The 16589-nt window shown below is 41.1% G+C and overlaps 1 protein-coding gene across 3 annotated transcripts in view; it reads left to right on the top strand.

Moving 5' to 3' along the window:
• The window catches only part of TMEM117 (transmembrane protein 117), a 464204-nt gene that overhangs the window by 42178 nt on the left and 405437 nt on the right, over positions 1 to 16589 (top strand). For all 3 annotated transcript variants that reach the window (XM_030548913.1, XM_030548912.1, XM_030548917.1), the window contains one exon: positions 11133 to 11265. In XM_030548913.1, the coding sequence (XP_030404773.1) occupies positions 11153 to 11265 (113 nt within the window). In that variant the 5' untranslated portion in view covers positions 11133 to 11152. The remainder of the gene's footprint in view (positions 1 to 11132; positions 11266 to 16589) is intronic.

The following is a 16589-nucleotide window of genomic DNA, read 5'->3' as shown; positions in this document are numbered from 1 at the left end:
GAAGTCAATGGCAGTCTTATCCCTAGAGCATTTGATCGGTCCTTTTTTATTTTCTGTATAATTCTAATAATAATTTAGCCCATCAACACTGCACTTGCTGGGACTAGGGAGAATGAATTTTGTCTCACTCTCCATGGCACTGCCTGCACAAAGCCCAGCTACTTTGACTTTGTCTGATAGGTGGAGATGGCGAAGAGTGGGCAGGAAAACGGTGATTTTGACCCTAACAGAGTAGCATAGTACATAGCATTGTGTATATTTCACAAGTGTTTTATGCTGATAAAGCTTGTTGTAAATTGGAGAAAATAAGGGTGATAGTTGTTATTAAATATTTTCCAAGTCAAGTTAACCCTGACAAGTTAACAAGTCTCTTTTGTGGTCATATGAATGAAAGGGTTTCTTTTACTATACTGTATGATTTGGTTTCAAATATTCCTTTGATCTGAGGTTATAGTAATAGGGCTAGAGTGAAATCATACTCTGCCTTAGCTTAGCTTGCCTTTTAAATTTAAATTTGATTTTTTCTAAGAATTTTGCATTCCCAACAAATAATTAATTGACATTTGAACATTTTGCTGACTGGGGCACAATTATGTCTAGCTGGTTATGTTTGTCACATCTCTGTCCAATTTACTTCAGCAGCTCCCAAGGGTGGAAAGTCTACCCAAACAGAGGTGCAGAGCAGGGCAATCTATTCACCATCCACACTCCAGTGGAGAGACTCTATTTCTGCTGCTTAGGGAATATTCAGAAGCTTTTACTCAGAATAAAACACACATACAGTAATACCTTGTGTGAAAGAATATACTGCCTTCCAACGTGCTACAGATTTCCTGAAAAACGTCAAGCATGAAGTTGTAGATGTGGTGGCATTTCCATCATGGGTCACAGACCTGCAAGGTAAGCAAGTACTAATATCTGCACTTTATTAGATGGAGAAACTGAGGCTCAAATTAAGAGCTTGATGCAGCAAGGTGGTAAGGTCACTTAGCCCCTTCTGGGGATATTTATCTCTAATTGATGTAGATGGAAATTGAAGGGGCTCAAAACTGGCAGTTGAGGAACTCAACAGCTTGGGGACTGGGACCAAAATTGCTGAGCAACTTGTGGTAAAGTTCAGAAAAAACCTGGATTTCTTGACTTCTGGGTTTTGTTTGAACAAGACCATTTTGATTATGGCTCTCTGATATCTGGATATAAAATCTTACTTAGTAAACATACATTTGTAATAGACTTACTCATGATGGCTAAATCAAGATACCCATATCTGAAATATTAAAATAGCTATGATGCCTGTGCAATTATTATCTGTAATTATTATTTATATTACCAATATTGGTCAGAGCATCAATCTGGATTAGGGCCACATTATATTATCTATTGTACACACACTTACCAGATGGTTACTACCCCAAAAGCCTTATAGGTACTGATGGTGCTTATTATACCATACCATATCATAAATTTATCAAAGATTTCTGGTGATAACAGAAACCATCTGAGAGAGAGATGTTACATGGAATTTACAGTCACATCATTTAAAATATTTCCTGTAATGTTACCTAAAACATTGGTTGCAGTCCGAGATCCATTAATTGCACAGGATGCTCTTGCCCTTCAATTTTATCCCCTTGACCCACAAACTTTCCCCAGCTCCCCTCTGCATTTGCCTGGCTGTCTGCCCCACACCACAATAGACTTCTTTCTTCCCACCCTAGCATGCTGTCCTTAGCCAATGAAATGGTTCTTCTTTACTGCTCTGCTAGCCAGTACCACCAGAATAACACAATCCAGTGGATTTGATTAGGTCAATATCAGAATTTAGGACTATGATATTGCAATTGTGAGTTATGAGAATTTTGTTACCACAGATTGCAGCATTCAAGGCTGAGTCCATGTATTATTAATCCATAAATAATTCTTTTAACCGTGACACAAGGAAAGGAAATTGTTAGTTCAGTGACTAAAATGAGGAGCGACAGAAGCATGAAAATATCCTTCTGTTGCTAGTGAGCAGTCACATATGCTGTTACTGCCTGCTCCTTCTCTCACTGAAATCAGCTTGTGTTTTGCCCTTGACTTCAACAGGAACAGGATTGAACTCTGGGGGCTAAGAAATATTTTGGAGTCACTGCAAGTATTTTTTTTTTAGTTGACCAGATTCAGCCTTTGATGGAGATGGCCTGGAAGAATGAGTAGATGCAAATGACAAATCAAATCCAAAATAAAGCAAATATCTATGCTTTGAAAATTGGATGGATATCAGAATACCCTGTAAGCACTTAGCAGAAGTCTGAGTCACTCCGGGGGCCACACTGACCCCTTCAGCAGTCCTGAACTGGGATGATGGAAAGGAATATAAAAGCCACTTTAACCTCCCTTCCGCATGGGCTGCAAGTTTTGTACTACGTCTAAGAGGTACAGAGCAGAATCTTACTCATGCTTTGTTTGATAGTGTGCTACACTCTAAACAACATAGAAGCATTGTAGGTTTAAAAAATGTGATCCATGTTAATTCACCTGTTGGCTTGCCTCAGTGCTCTAAAATCCCCGGGCTCTGCTTTCAATTCAGCCAATATCTCTTAGGATCTACAGATCCAGGCAAGCAATGAATAGTGAGATAACTGAATCTCCTTTGGCTACTATACCTGCCTTGGCCTCTAAATTGTTGGGCTCAGTAGAGTTCAATGTTTGTACAAAAATGATTTATTGAACTTGTGTTTTGAGCTGGGAAGACTTTATTACAACACTGAAATGAATCTGACCTATCCACAGTTAATTTGTGGTTACAGCTTATTCAAACAACCATTCATATGGCATTTAACATAAAATATTGGGCAAAGAGTGTCTTCCATTGGGCCAATATTTTTCCAAAAATATTCTATTGAATAATTAATTTTATACAAAGGAGGGAGGGAAAGCTCAGTGGTTTGAGCTATTAGCCTGCTAAACCCAGCATTGTAGGTCAATCCTTGAGGGGGCCACTTAGGGATTTGGGGCAAAATCAGTACTTGGTCCTGCTAGTGAAGGCAGGGGGATGGACTCACTGCCCTTTAATGGTCCCTTCCAGTTCTATGAGATAGGTATATCTCCATATATTATTATTATTCCCTAGTATAACATTATTGATTTCAGTGGAGTTACACCAGGGATTAATTTGGCTCTATATTATTGAAAGATTAAATCCAACTACAATCTAGAAAGACATTACATCACATGCTATTTATATAATTTAGTTCCTTAAGACCCAATCTCTTAGTTTATTTTCCCCTTTTCTCTGCTGTTCCTTAACATTAATGCCATAATTTTAAATAAATTGCTTTCTTTCTCTTTATTGACCTCCACAATGCTACCTGGCAATTCATGACTGTATTTTAACCTGCCTGTGCTGTTTAGGTTGGATTACTAGTTTTTGTCATTGTGTTGTGATGTTCCATCGGTATCTTTTCTGTATTGCTGACTGAGCACCATGTAATATATTCTCACTAGTTGCATGTGCTCTCAATACTGTTCTTGTTAGTTCAAGTTCTACACAGCCTTATAAAACTAATGAAAAGATATTAAGAAGAGTTTTGTTATAAATATATTATCAAACGCAGTTTGCAATGTTTGTTCATTCTAACATCTTATCTTTTTGGTTATTAATCATTCGGTACAATATGTTGTTTGCAGAACTGAGTTGCTATAATAAAATGTAATGAACTGTTAAAGTTGAACATTTCAAGTTCAACTGCATTCAGCATATTATATTTTCAGGATTTATGTCTGTTAGTATGCATGGAACAATATAAAAGTATTTCTAGGATATTAAGTGAGTATATGTTGTTAAGTTTTTGCAACATTTTAGCAGATAATCCACATATAAACTCTTTCATCAGGCAATGAAGTTATGCACCTATCTGACAGAGTAAATCAAATCCTATATGGCAGAAATAAGCGACAGTAGTTGGATATTTAAGAATTTGCCAAGATGAAGCAAACTTTATTTAAAAAGTTACATGCATTTGTGTATGTGTATTAATCAGTGTGAGTGTGATAGATGTATTTCTGTAAAATAGGAAAAAGGAAGGCACTTTAAAATAATAGAAATGGAAGAAGTACTTAGTAAATCTTTCCCTTACCTTGTCTGAAAATGCTGAAATTATCTGTGATACAGGATTCTGTGTTCCAAACCATGTTTTGACTTTCCATTAACCTGGAGCCTTTTCAAAGTACAATACTATTTTGCAAATATTGTTAATAATCTGTGGATTTAGTAATATTCCATATACTGTGATTACTCTTCAGAGAGCAATTGTCAAACTGCATAAGAGAGATGTCTTTTACCATTAGGCTCCTCCTTTCAGTAAGAGAGGATAGATTTCTATTACCATATTTTTTTCTGCATCCACCCAGTTTTACCATGAAAAAAAGACAGGTCTTATTGTAAACCCCAGAAACAGATAAAACCATGAAAATATGCTTCAGTCGTACGTGATGTGTTAGAAGAGTTGCTCCTTGCTGTGCTTTTTGGAATGGAATGATTCCATCAGTTTGCCTTTGGGCAGTGGACATGCAGTCTGACCACAAGCCATTAGAAGGTATCATGAAGATGCCACTGCTGATTGCACCCAAGTCACTACAACACATGTTATTCAGTCTCCAGTGTTATGTGGTGAGGATAAGTTACTGCCAAGAAAATCAATACTGGTTGCACAAACACTGAGCAGGGCATACCTTCCAGATTACAACATGAATGGCTCTCCAGAACAGATTGTCTATCACTAGGCTACAGAAACTTCACCTCGCTAGTGGGAAGTTCCAGGTAATCCAATAAAAGCACCAAACAGGATGGGGTGCTACAATCAGTAGCACCCCCTCCTGCACCCAAACTCCCTCCCTCTTAGTTAATTAGAATTTTTGATTTACCAGCAGCCAGCATTCCCCCAGCATGACAGATAGCAAAGCTTTTACTGTAGTAGGCCGGCACAGGGGCTGATGGGCTGGAGAACCAAGATTCTGCTTCCCATGAGAAGTCACCATGCTCCAGCTGAAGAATAATGGGCTGTACACATAAGCAGTTAAGAGAATGTCAACCTAGGTGGGCAGCTCACTACAATAAAGCCAAGAACCTGATCCCACTGTGATATTGCACTCCATAATGTTTTATGGAAATATGCTTATGAGTATGAATGATGTAGTAACTGGAATATGCTTTAGGCAAAACGTCTCTTGTAAGGTATCATTACAAAGCTTATAATCTACTGAGTGTGTTCATCCTTTTCATATGCATGTATCATTCTTGTATCTGAAGCTAGAAATATGAAGTAAACTCTGTGGTCCGATTGTAATTAAGCGAAGTGTGGCCCATTAATGGTGGTTTAGAATCTTGATGGCTCCCATTCATTAGGACAATTGGTTGTAAATGGTTTACAACTAGGGAAACTGAACTAATACTACTGCTCCCCATAGATAAACTATGTATTCTTAGTCCTGGATTTACTTCACCTTCCGAAGCCCAGACCACAGGATCAGGTTTTCCTTGCAACATGCTGATAACAAAAATATTTTTTTTAGAAACTAAGAGTAGTGTCTTGTATACAAAATCTTAAAGAGGTCATCACATAAAGGCCTCTTATGCCTTTTATAAAGAGCAGTGGTGCTGATCTGTAAGGACCAATACCCTTCCTTAACTTTTGAAAGTTTAGCTTCATTCACATGCACCAGTTTACATTTAGGTGCAGGGTCTGGTAAATGTGGGCAGTGTCTACAGAAAATATACATTAATTAGAAATGAGCTGTTCAAGTCTAACCTAACTGGTCAATTTCATATTTCACTGCTTGTTCAAAATTGCTGTGCAGAAGTGAAATTGAGCCAGAGTTTCACATTGATTATTTGCATTTATCATTCCCCAGCCCTCCTCATGTTCTGCTTCTGGACTTTACCCTTATTACAAACTGCTTGTGAGACTATTTGTATATGTTGCGCAAAATCATGGCAAAAATTTTACATACTGAACCCTCCAGAGGGCTCCCTCTGCAGAAGGGACCCTGGTAATCGGGGGATATACTGATGTGCTTTGAGACAAGATGATGATTCTGTGCAAACTAACAAGGAAGAAGTAGCAAATCACCTGTTAGGTGGATGAATAAAATGCTTAGTGCCGAATTCTGCCTAGTCTTATATCCTTCCTATCCCAGTGAAATCAATATTGGATTGGCCTTTGGTATCACAAAAATTTAGCAAAAATGGACTCTTTCTACTTCAAATATTTGATAAGGGAAAAGGCTCCCATTAGACAGATGAAAGAGAATAGGATGAATGAGTCAATGGGCTTTCTTCAATGGTTGAAATGAATCATAATGGTCAGTAAACCTTCCCAGCTCCACCTCAAAAATGCTGGTAATCTGTTGTACAGTTTCATATTTAGCCTGTCAAGTTTGAAGATACAATATTGGAAATGTGTGGGTAAAAGTACTAAGCATTTTCAGTGAATAAATGGTGAGAAAATGTTTAAGATTTTAGCTGATGACCCTTTAGCATTGCTGCCTACAGCCATGTGCTGTATATCACTACCTGTCATATTTAATCAGACAATCTCCTTGCCTGCTATTTAGCAGCAAATCTGTTGTTTCTCATATGTTGCTTCATCAGTAAAAATTCCTTCTGTAGTCAGGTTATTAGTGGGATGTTAAATGTAATATGCTGATCTAAGCCCTTTTAAAAATCAAATCTGTGATATTTTCTTTCTGTTTTTGCTAGGCCTCAGGCCCTGAATGCAAAATAATTCTAAATCTTCCCTCTTTCACCCATCCACTCTTTATTTGATCTTTAATCGCTGCAAATGAAGAGCCAAGCAGAAGCTAGGAGTCCTTACAGCTAAGTGCAAACTATAGAACAGAGGTATGTCATTATATTGCAGAAAGACTGTTGTGCCTATGACAGCAGAGCCAATCCTACTCCAAATAAACTTGTAATATTATATTTATAAAATGGTAAGAACATTAACATGAAAATAATCACAGCTCAGATACTCCAGAGAACATTTAGTCCTCTGAGATGCAGTGACAATTTCTGGCTAGGAAATGAAAAATGATTATCTTGTTAGTAACACTGCATGCTCTGCTTTGCAATGTGATTATTTACTATTTCTACTACATTAGCACTTCGGGCATGTCTACACTGCATCTGGGAGCTAGCTTCTCAGCCGGGGTCCACAGACTTGTGTTAGAGCCCTGCTAACACTAGCTGTTTGGACGTAACTCTGACATTGCAGCTGGAGCTGGAGCTCAGACTCCCAAGTTTCCCCATGCCCACAGACTTCAGAGCCCACGCTGCAATATCTATGATGCTATCTTCAGAGGGCTAGTGTGAGCCTTGATAAAACAAGTCAGTGGATCTGGACTGGTAGGCTCGCTCCTAGGTGTACAGGAAGTATTGTGGGGAACTGATGCACAGAGAAAGTAAACAGTTTGACCAAGGTCAAACAGGAAGTCAGTGGAACAATAAGAAACTGAACCCAGCTGCACTGAGACCAAGTGCACAGCCTTAACCACCAGACCTTTCTGTGAGGTTGTGCCATCTCAGCCCTTAAGCAGGGTTCACCCTGGTCAGCAGGGGCAGCTCTAGGCACCGGCAAAGCAAGCAGGTGCTTGGGGCAGCCCATTTGCAGGGCCCGCAGGAATCCAGCATGAGAGCTGAGAACTAACAGGGGGCCCTGGGAGTTGTAGTTCCTTGGTTAGCTCCCTGCCTATAGAGCCAGCCTTGAAGCAGGGAAAGAACTACATTTCCCAGCATTCCATTGGCCACTACCAACTGGAAAGGAAAGAGGGGTACCTCATGCTGCAGCATGCTGTGAGTGGACAATTGCACTGTGAAAGCTAGGGAACTATATCTTAACATTCACAAAATAGGACACTCCATGGGGAGGGAGGGTAGCCCCACCCTGCCACCATCCACTCCCTCCGACTGCCCCCCACAGAAACCCCAACCCATCCAACTGCCCCTGCTCCCTGTCCCCTCATGATCCCCTCCCGGGACCCCACCCCCTATCTAAGCACCACTTCTCCTTGTCCCCTGATTTCCCTTCCTGGGACCCCTGCCCCTAACTACCTCTTAGGACCCCACCCCCTATCTAAGCGCTGCTGCTCCTTGTCCCCAACTGCCCCCTCCTGAGACTTCCCCCAACTTCCCCCCAGGACCCCACCGCTTACCTGTCCCTTGACAAACCCCTGGGACTCCCATGCCTATCCAACCGCTGCCTGTCCCCTGACTGCCCGCCTCTGAACCCCTGACCCATCTAACCCACCCCTTCTCCCTGCCCCTGACTGCCCCCCTGAACCTCTGCCCCATCCAACCCCCTCCGCTCCCTGTCCCCTGACTGCCCCCTCCCGAACCTCCACCCCATCCAACCCCCCCTGCTCTCTGGCCCTTGACTGCCCCCCCCGGGACCCCGTACCCCTTCTCCAACCCCCCAGCCCCCTTACCATGCCACTCAGACCAGCATGTCTGGCTCCACACAGCGCCAGACACAGTGCTGCATACATGTTGCTGTGCTCCCCCATGGAGCCACAGCCTCCCCCCCCCAGGCACCTGCCTTCCAGATTTGAACACCTCAAAATTCAGGAGTGCTCAAGCTCAGTTTGGGCAGTTGTTACTTCATTTCTCCCAGATCAAATATACTGATCTATTGTAACTTGCTGTAGAAAAAGTAGAATAAAATTGAGCAAGAAATGCTTCCCAGTGGTTATTAGAACTGGGATTACAATTTTCAACGGCCATTCCCTTTTTTTTTTGTTTGTTTGTTTAAAAGGAAGACAGTGATACTGCATTGGCAAATTCCCCATAGAAAGAAAGAGTGGAACAAAAGAATAATAAAGGCACCTCAACTTTTCCATTTATGTAGGACAGTCTTATAATATGCATCCAGATACCTCCAATCACACAAGCTGAAAATTGTTCCACTTTACTGCAGTTCTGTAACCATATAGGAACCAGTCTTGTCTGTGTTCTGTGCACATCTAAAATTCCTGCTCAATGACCTGCCCTGGGAGTGAGTCACCAGTGACCCAGGGCTGCGGCAGAGGGAAGGTGCGAGTGGTGGGGGAGAGCCCAAGGCTGGGGCAGCAGGAGGTGTGTGGGGGGGGGCAATGGTGAGGAGTAAGGAGGGAACCCAGAGCTGGGGCAGCAGAGCGTGTGGGTGGAGGGGGGAGAGCTCAGGGCTGGGACAACAGGGGGTTGCAGTGAGGAGCCCAGGGCTGGGAGGGGGGCAACCAAACTTTTTTTTGCTTGGGGCGGCAAAAAACCTAGAGCTGGCCGTGCTGGTAAGTATGGAATGTGAGCGCTCCAGTGTCTTGCCATAGTAGTAGTTTTGAGAAGCTCAAACCATCTTAAAATCTCCCATATTGGCATTCCATGGATACTGAACAGGATGCATGGCAACCTGCCGAACTCTATAAGAAAGGGGAAATTGCCCAGCACAATTGTCTTGGATCTTTCTGAAAGAAAGTTACAGAACAACTGCAGTATACCAAACCCTCTGACCCGGGCAGTAATGTTTGGTAAACACTTGTGATAATTAAGGATCCCATGGTACATTGTGAAGACTAGGTGTGGCCTCGCTGCAACTCGTCAGAAAATCAACATCTAAATGAAATTTCAAAAAGAAGTTGGGTGGGAGGTGGAATTATGTGAATATTTTTGGTTGTTTGTTGTTTTTGGCCAGCTCTAGGCTAGGCCAAATTCTAATGTAGGAGTTCCCAATCTAAGGGCTCAGTCTAAGGTGCTGAGCATTGTGGACCTGATTCAGTATAGCACTTAAGCATGTGCTTAGGTTTAAGTCAATGGGATTGCTCATCTGCTTAAAGTTACGCATGTGCTTAAGTGCTTTACTGGATAAGGACCAGAGTACTCAGGACTTTGCAGGATCAAGCCCTAACTTTGGAAATACCCCTTCAGTTGTATAATTCCCCTTCTAAACAAACACCTTAATACTTCTTGAACTGGAGTCCTGCTACTCCTGACTCAGAAGGACAGCAGTGTTTCCACTTCTGATCACTGCTTTTCAGTGTACATATTATTTGTAAGACATTTTGAGGGAACAGTTAAAGTAAAAGATGCTTAGACAATTTTAAACATTTTAGGGGAGAAAAAGGTGATAGATGCTGAGAAAGATGTGGATTAAATATTAACTGGTAGTGTGTGTTTTATTATTGTTTATTTTACTTCTTGCAAAAAGAAAACGCCTATGTGTTTTCATTGCATTTATGAACCAGATACCCTGAAGAGATTTTAAGCTTGGTTATATTCCTGTTATAGAGCAAACCAACCTTCTTTTGCTTCAGTATGGTATTTATGTCATTTTTTCATTTTTTTTTAATGTTTTCTGTTTTGCATTTTGGGTTTTCCTGAGCCTAACAGTTTCCTGTGTTTTTTGCACAGGTTGCCATTTCTTCTCTCTGCTTGCAAAATGGTTTGTTATTGTTTCTTATGAATTTTAGCACCCCTGTCAGATCAAATAATAAGACTAAGGAGTTCTATCAATGCCACAGAGTGTGGATATCGTCTGCAAGCCCTTTCATGGGGAATTTGAGAAGTGTGAACACAGAACTCTAAGGCACATCCTTTGTAAAAGTATATCCTATAAAATAGTTAACCTACAGCATAGCACAGTACAAAAAAGTGACCCTTGCCCTGAGTATTACGTTTGCTTTTAGAATAATTCCAGAGACATTTTCCCCTTGTATAGTGATTTGTCTTAATTGAATTAATGTGGTATTCTCCTTGAACAAACTAGGGCTGAGATCCTACAGTTTGAACCACTAGTACAGACACTTGCTCAGCCCATGGGGTTCCTTATAGATACAGGGGTTCACATTAGTGTATCAGATTGTAAGTTGGGTGGACATCAGTTTATGGAGCACGTACCCAAATTCCTTATAATATTGCAGGAATATTCTCCAGTTATGCTGAGTGTAAGAAAAGGCTGAAAATGGTATAGAAACTGTAAAATCCTGAAAAAAAATTATAGAAAATCAAGTTATTGTATTTCATAAGTACAGTTTAGTAAACTGTTTTGCTCTTGCCATAAAGTAAAGATACATTTGTATTCTGGATAAAATAGAACTGATTTCTCATAATATTCACATCACAGGTCAGTTACTCCGGCTAAAGATGTTTCGAGAGGATCATGGATCTTGGATGACAATGTTCTTCAGTACCATTCTCTTCCTCTTCATTTTTTCTCACATTTACAATCTGTGCCTCCTTATGGCAGGGAATATGAGGTAGGTCATGGTTTTATTTTCTCTGTCTTCTATTGGTGTATATATTCTCTCTAGAATTTATTTTATAGTGTGCTCTTGTATAATTACCAGTTTACTATAATGAAAACTCATTAGCATTTGAAATCTACCTTTTTCAAACCTCTATTTTTCTGAATTTAGGCATGATGGCAATTTAGCAGCTTGACTGACTAAGAGGTTTGATGATCAGTGATGAGTAGTATTAAGCTAATTAGTTCACAATTATAAAAATATGACCTCAGCTATTAATTAAGCCAACTTACTAATGATTCTTGTATCTACTGCTTATAGTTTGTTCACAGAAAAAGCTACATTAAACTGAAGTTAAGGTGAGCATGTATCAGTAATTTAAGGGTAAAAACATTACAGGGACATTGTAATTATCCAAGTACCAAGCATTACAACCCAGGAAATTCAGATGATCCAATGGGTGAGTATCTTGTGTACTTAGCAAGCCGAAAAAGATACTATTAAAGAATGTGATGATGTGTTGTTTAATGGACTGAAATGCATTAAGGAAATATAAATGTGATGTATTATAGGTCCCAGTGTGCTGACAAAAATACGTGCAGCGTGTGAAGTCCCATTACCAACATAAGATAAAATAAAAGCTGTACTTGACTAGATGATAAAACAACTGGGCTAATAATGTGGTTGCCACAATAACACCAAACATTATGAAGTTGTATTGTTCCAATAGATATGAATAAGGGCATCAAATGCAATTACTATCCTAGGAGAGCAAGTGTCCATGTGGTCAGAAAACCATCAAGGCTCTGAGATAGTAGTTACTGACAGATGCCCAACATAAGCAAGGTAGGATAATCTTCCCGGCTCATGAGGTTTTGGTCTTACATGTCCATCCTGCATTTGTGTCTGTTACTGACTGTGTCATTTTGTTATTATTATGCTTTATTTGTATTTCATTTTCCAAAAAATAGAAGATATAATTAGCTCTTGGAGTCAGTGAATACTAGGCCCTGCCAGGTGACAGTATTACGATTTTGTAACCTTGAGTCATGTTCGGAAATGAAGTTAATTCACTCTTGCCAGCTCTTCCATGCCTCACCTTTATTACACTCTCCCTTGTTTTGTTTGTATACTGCCATCTGTACTGAGACGTCCGTGTGATGGTCAAAGCCCATGTGCACACAGACAGACACGATCTATTTATAAAATAGCATGTATCAATCAATCACTTTTCTTATAGAACATGAAATAAAGTCTCTCCATCCTTGGTGTTTATGCCAGTCTGATATCTGAAGAAAATTATTATGAAAAATTGACTGTGCTATGCCTGGTGAATCATTTGGACTCACCAAATGCTCTGAAGGTTTATTGCAATGTGCTTGATGCATTTCTAGCATTGAGACAATAGGCAAGAATAGGTAAACACACAGTAAAAATCTCACTCTTCAACTGTGTGACTTTGATGTAGAATAATATCACTTCCTCCCACATCATATATGTGTCTGCTATACTTATCCTGCAAAATTCTTCCATTCAGAAGCAAACTTTTCAACTGTAGATAGTGTATTCAGACAAAATAGAGCTTGAATTGGCTGTCTCAGAATACAGGTAGTGAGTTCAGTATGCATTGATTCTCAGAAAAAAAACACCAGTTGGGTTTGGGAGACTCGTCAACAAAAGAGAGAATGCCAGAGCCCACTGTTTAACTCTGTCTTACAATGACATTTTAGAGAGTGGGTTTCCTCTCATTTTAGTGAATGTAATGTTTATGAAAGCTGCTTGTTTGGCTCTATACAAAGGCATTACAGCATGGACAGCACACTTTGCTACACTGCCTTACTAGTGCAGCCCAATCCCACACTGGAGGAACTGGCATTGAAGATAAAGGGGTAGGTCAGTATCCATGGTCACGCAGTCTGTAGTCTCTGCACAGATTGCTGACATGCATACTTACTGTGATGTGGACTCTTGAACATTAAATACTTTAAAATAAAAGCATTTACAATAATAAAATCATCCTTCCAAAACAAGGGCTGAGAACAGGGCTTTTTTTAGGGGTGGGCAAGCAGTTTGGTCACCTTGAGTGTCAACATCTTGGAACGTTTTCCACCCTGACTGGCAAAAGCTGGCTGAGAGAGCCTTAAAACCCCAACCCCCAAGACTGAGTGGGAAAAGATCAACTCTTCTTGTGCATGTGTGCACATCACTTTGTCCCTTGACCAGCTAGCTTTGTGTGATGGCAAGGGAATGAAGTTGACAAGTTTCTTCATCTCTGAATACTGGATCTTGTCAATGAAAAGTCCCTCGTGGCTCACAGAATGGAGGTATTGGGAGAGTGATGAATGTTGCCAGATGCATGTCTGCGCTGGTGAACACAACAAAAATGATGTCTTGTTGGGGGTTGGAGTGGGCAGGTTTGGAGGGAGGGAGTGAGTCCCAAGACAGTAGATAGAGCTTTAACATTGTTTCAAGACTCATCTTGGAGTATGTAATAGGTTTGTGTTTACTGATGAGACATATTTTTTTAAGTGCTGTTTCAATGAGTGTTTTATGATGGTCAAGCCCAAGAATGTTTCATTAGTGTCCCTTTAAAAGTAAAAGTTTAGGAATTGTGCCTTACTGGGTACTGAAAATAGGTGGCCAGTTTATTGGTGGCTGAATACACATTGTGCAGCCAAAGGATGCTTGCAGAGTATGAACAGCTGGATCAAAATCTTTGTGATTAGCCATTTGTGACTGTGACAGAGTGGGCTAGATCTCTACTTTATTGGGAACACCATCTTGCCCATCAATGTAATTTCTTGTTAGGGGCTCCACTTTGTATTGCAACCTCCATTGTAGATTAGGGCATCCATTTTTTGGCAGTAGGGGCTTGACACCTAGTTGAATGATTGTGTGTCTGAGAAGTTGGCACAGAGCAATGTAATGCTATCAGGTCTGATTGTCTCTCAGTTATCAGCCCAACCACATGAACAATGAACTCTCTCAGCCTGGGTATATGGTTCAGTGAGGTCAGAGACTACATTTAAGAGGGGAATTCTGTCTCTGAAGGGAGTGTGTGTAGCAGATCATAGCCACCATGCAGGAAGTCTGGGCTAAGGAGGTAGAAAATCAGAAGAGCTGCTTATCCTATAGAGGCTCACTGGACACAGGGTGGAAGGGGTGATTTCAGGATTGTTTGTTATTTTCCAAATATCTGTAACTCTCTAATGCTGTTGAAGAATAAAATGTCTGTGGTTAAGAAATTCCTTCTCTAAACCTAAGTTCCTTGCCTGCCTGCCATCCTGTCCTTGAACGGCTGGAATGCTCCTTTGGGTGGGCTAAGGCAGCTAGACTGAAGGATCTTACTGCCCAAGAAGGGTGCTAGACACAGGGTATCTGGGAATATGCCTGAGAGACCCATGTCGCAGCCCTAAGGTCGTTATACCAACATGGTGTCTGTATGGCCAATTGTCGGCCATCCAAAGGTCACACTGGTACTGTGTGCAACACCATCGTGCGGTGCGCAACATTAGAGTGCCGTGTGCATTTTCCCGCTCTTTTTTCCTGGTCACCTAGGGGTCAGGCTAGTGCCGTGTGCAGTCTCCTGCTCTTCTGCCTGGTAACCCAGGGGTCAGGTTAGTGCTGTGTGCATAACACCAGCGTGCCGTGGGCAAAGGGATCCAATCTGACCAATCATAGTTCAGTTCAAACGGTCAGATTAGGGTTGTGTGCAAAACCATGCTAGTGTGCTGAGTGCAGCTTCTAGCAGCTTCTAGCGTGCCGTGTGCAAATTCTATCCACGTAGGGGGCAACAGCTTGGAACCTGGAGGGCGTAGGAGCTAGGGACCAATCAGATCCTGACAAGCGTAAAAGGGCCTTTGAATAAAACCATGCCTCGTGCCAGGATCTGCAGGAGTAGCCACGTACTGACTGAAGGACCTGATCAGCCCTTCAGCTAGGGGTCTCCTCCGGATATAGCCGGCTCGAGACGTGTCGTTTTATTGCTTTTTCAACATTATCATCTACGGATTCAGTGTCTGTTCTGCTGGTCAGCTGCGCCTGGAATACGGTACTTGCTTTCTCATTTTTCTGTCTGTGGTTTGCTTAGCCTCTTCTCTTTTCCCCTCTTTTATTTGGTACAAAATTGCAAATATTGTTATCTGATTTAAAGTTGTGTATATATGGTATATGAGAACTAAGTTTTTGTAATAACTGCTATTGAAGTTAATTGGTGTATTTGATAGTAGTATTTGGTTAGTGTGCACACAGTTTATTTTATTGCTTGATTTGTTTTTGTATTTGTTTGCTTGATTTTTAAAGAGCAGTTAATTCTGAATCATTTGGTTCCTTGTTAATGAATGTAAATAGATTGCTTCAAGGTGTGTAAAGGTTTCTTGTTCCAATAGTACTGTTAGTTGATAGAAGTGCTCCTCCCCAGCCCAAGTTGTGATTTTCTCCCTGTTAATAAACGGCTGCGTGGTGTTTTGAAGTTTACATTTGTCTGGTCTTAATTTTCCTCTCTCAATTAAAAAAGTCACTGAACCTGCATTAGGGACAGACAACCCAGAGCTACAAACTGTGACCAGTCATCACTGCAGCAGGTCGAGAATTTTCTACAGAAATATTTTTTTTAAAATGCCAATTAGTTGAAACAATTATTCACTTTTGATGGAAGGCTTCTCAGAACTAGGGGTGGGGAGAGGGGTGAGATAGAGGGGCCCTGGAATAGCCAGGTGGCTAGGGCACTTGCCTGGAATGTGGGAAACCCCTCTTCAAGATCCTGCTCTGCCTGATTCAAAGTAAGGACAGGAACGTGAACCTTGGTCTGCCATGTTCTAGATAAGTGCTCTTTATCTCTTTTCTATTGGAGCCATTCCTGATTGTATAAATATGCTTTCAGTCAGAGACACTGACTAACCCAGTGATGAAGGAACTCATGTAGGATATTCAAGTCCCTGTGACTACCCAGATCTCAAGAGAATTCTCTAGCCCCTGGCGTGGGTCTCTCTGCTTTTTATGAAGTATTTCTAAAGGTCACACTTTCGTCCTAACGTGGAACTGGACAAATGTTTGAAGTTGTGAAAATGTTCACAGGACAGGGAAATTATTTCCCACCCAGCCCTTGTCACTCTTCAGACCCTGATGAGATGTGGCTCCTAGCAGGTGGGTTCACTCCCAGCAGACTGGTGTCTGTCCAGAGAGAGGCACAGGGGCACGTTGTGACAATGACCTTCATAACACTGAGTTGGCATGTAAGTTAAGGCAGCGGATAGTGGGTAATGCACAGATGATGCTAGAGGTTTTATTTCAGGAAGTTCGTTTTAACACTAGAGTCTAAAACTGATTAAAGAGAA

Source organism: Gopherus evgoodei, chromosome 1, assembly GCF_007399415.2.
Source record: "Gopherus evgoodei ecotype Sinaloan lineage chromosome 1, rGopEvg1_v1.p, whole genome shotgun sequence".
NCBI lineage: Eukaryota > Metazoa > Chordata > Testudines > Testudinidae > Gopherus > Gopherus evgoodei.
Note: the sequence above shows the minus strand (reverse complement) of the source record. Positions and strands in the feature narration are given on the sequence as shown.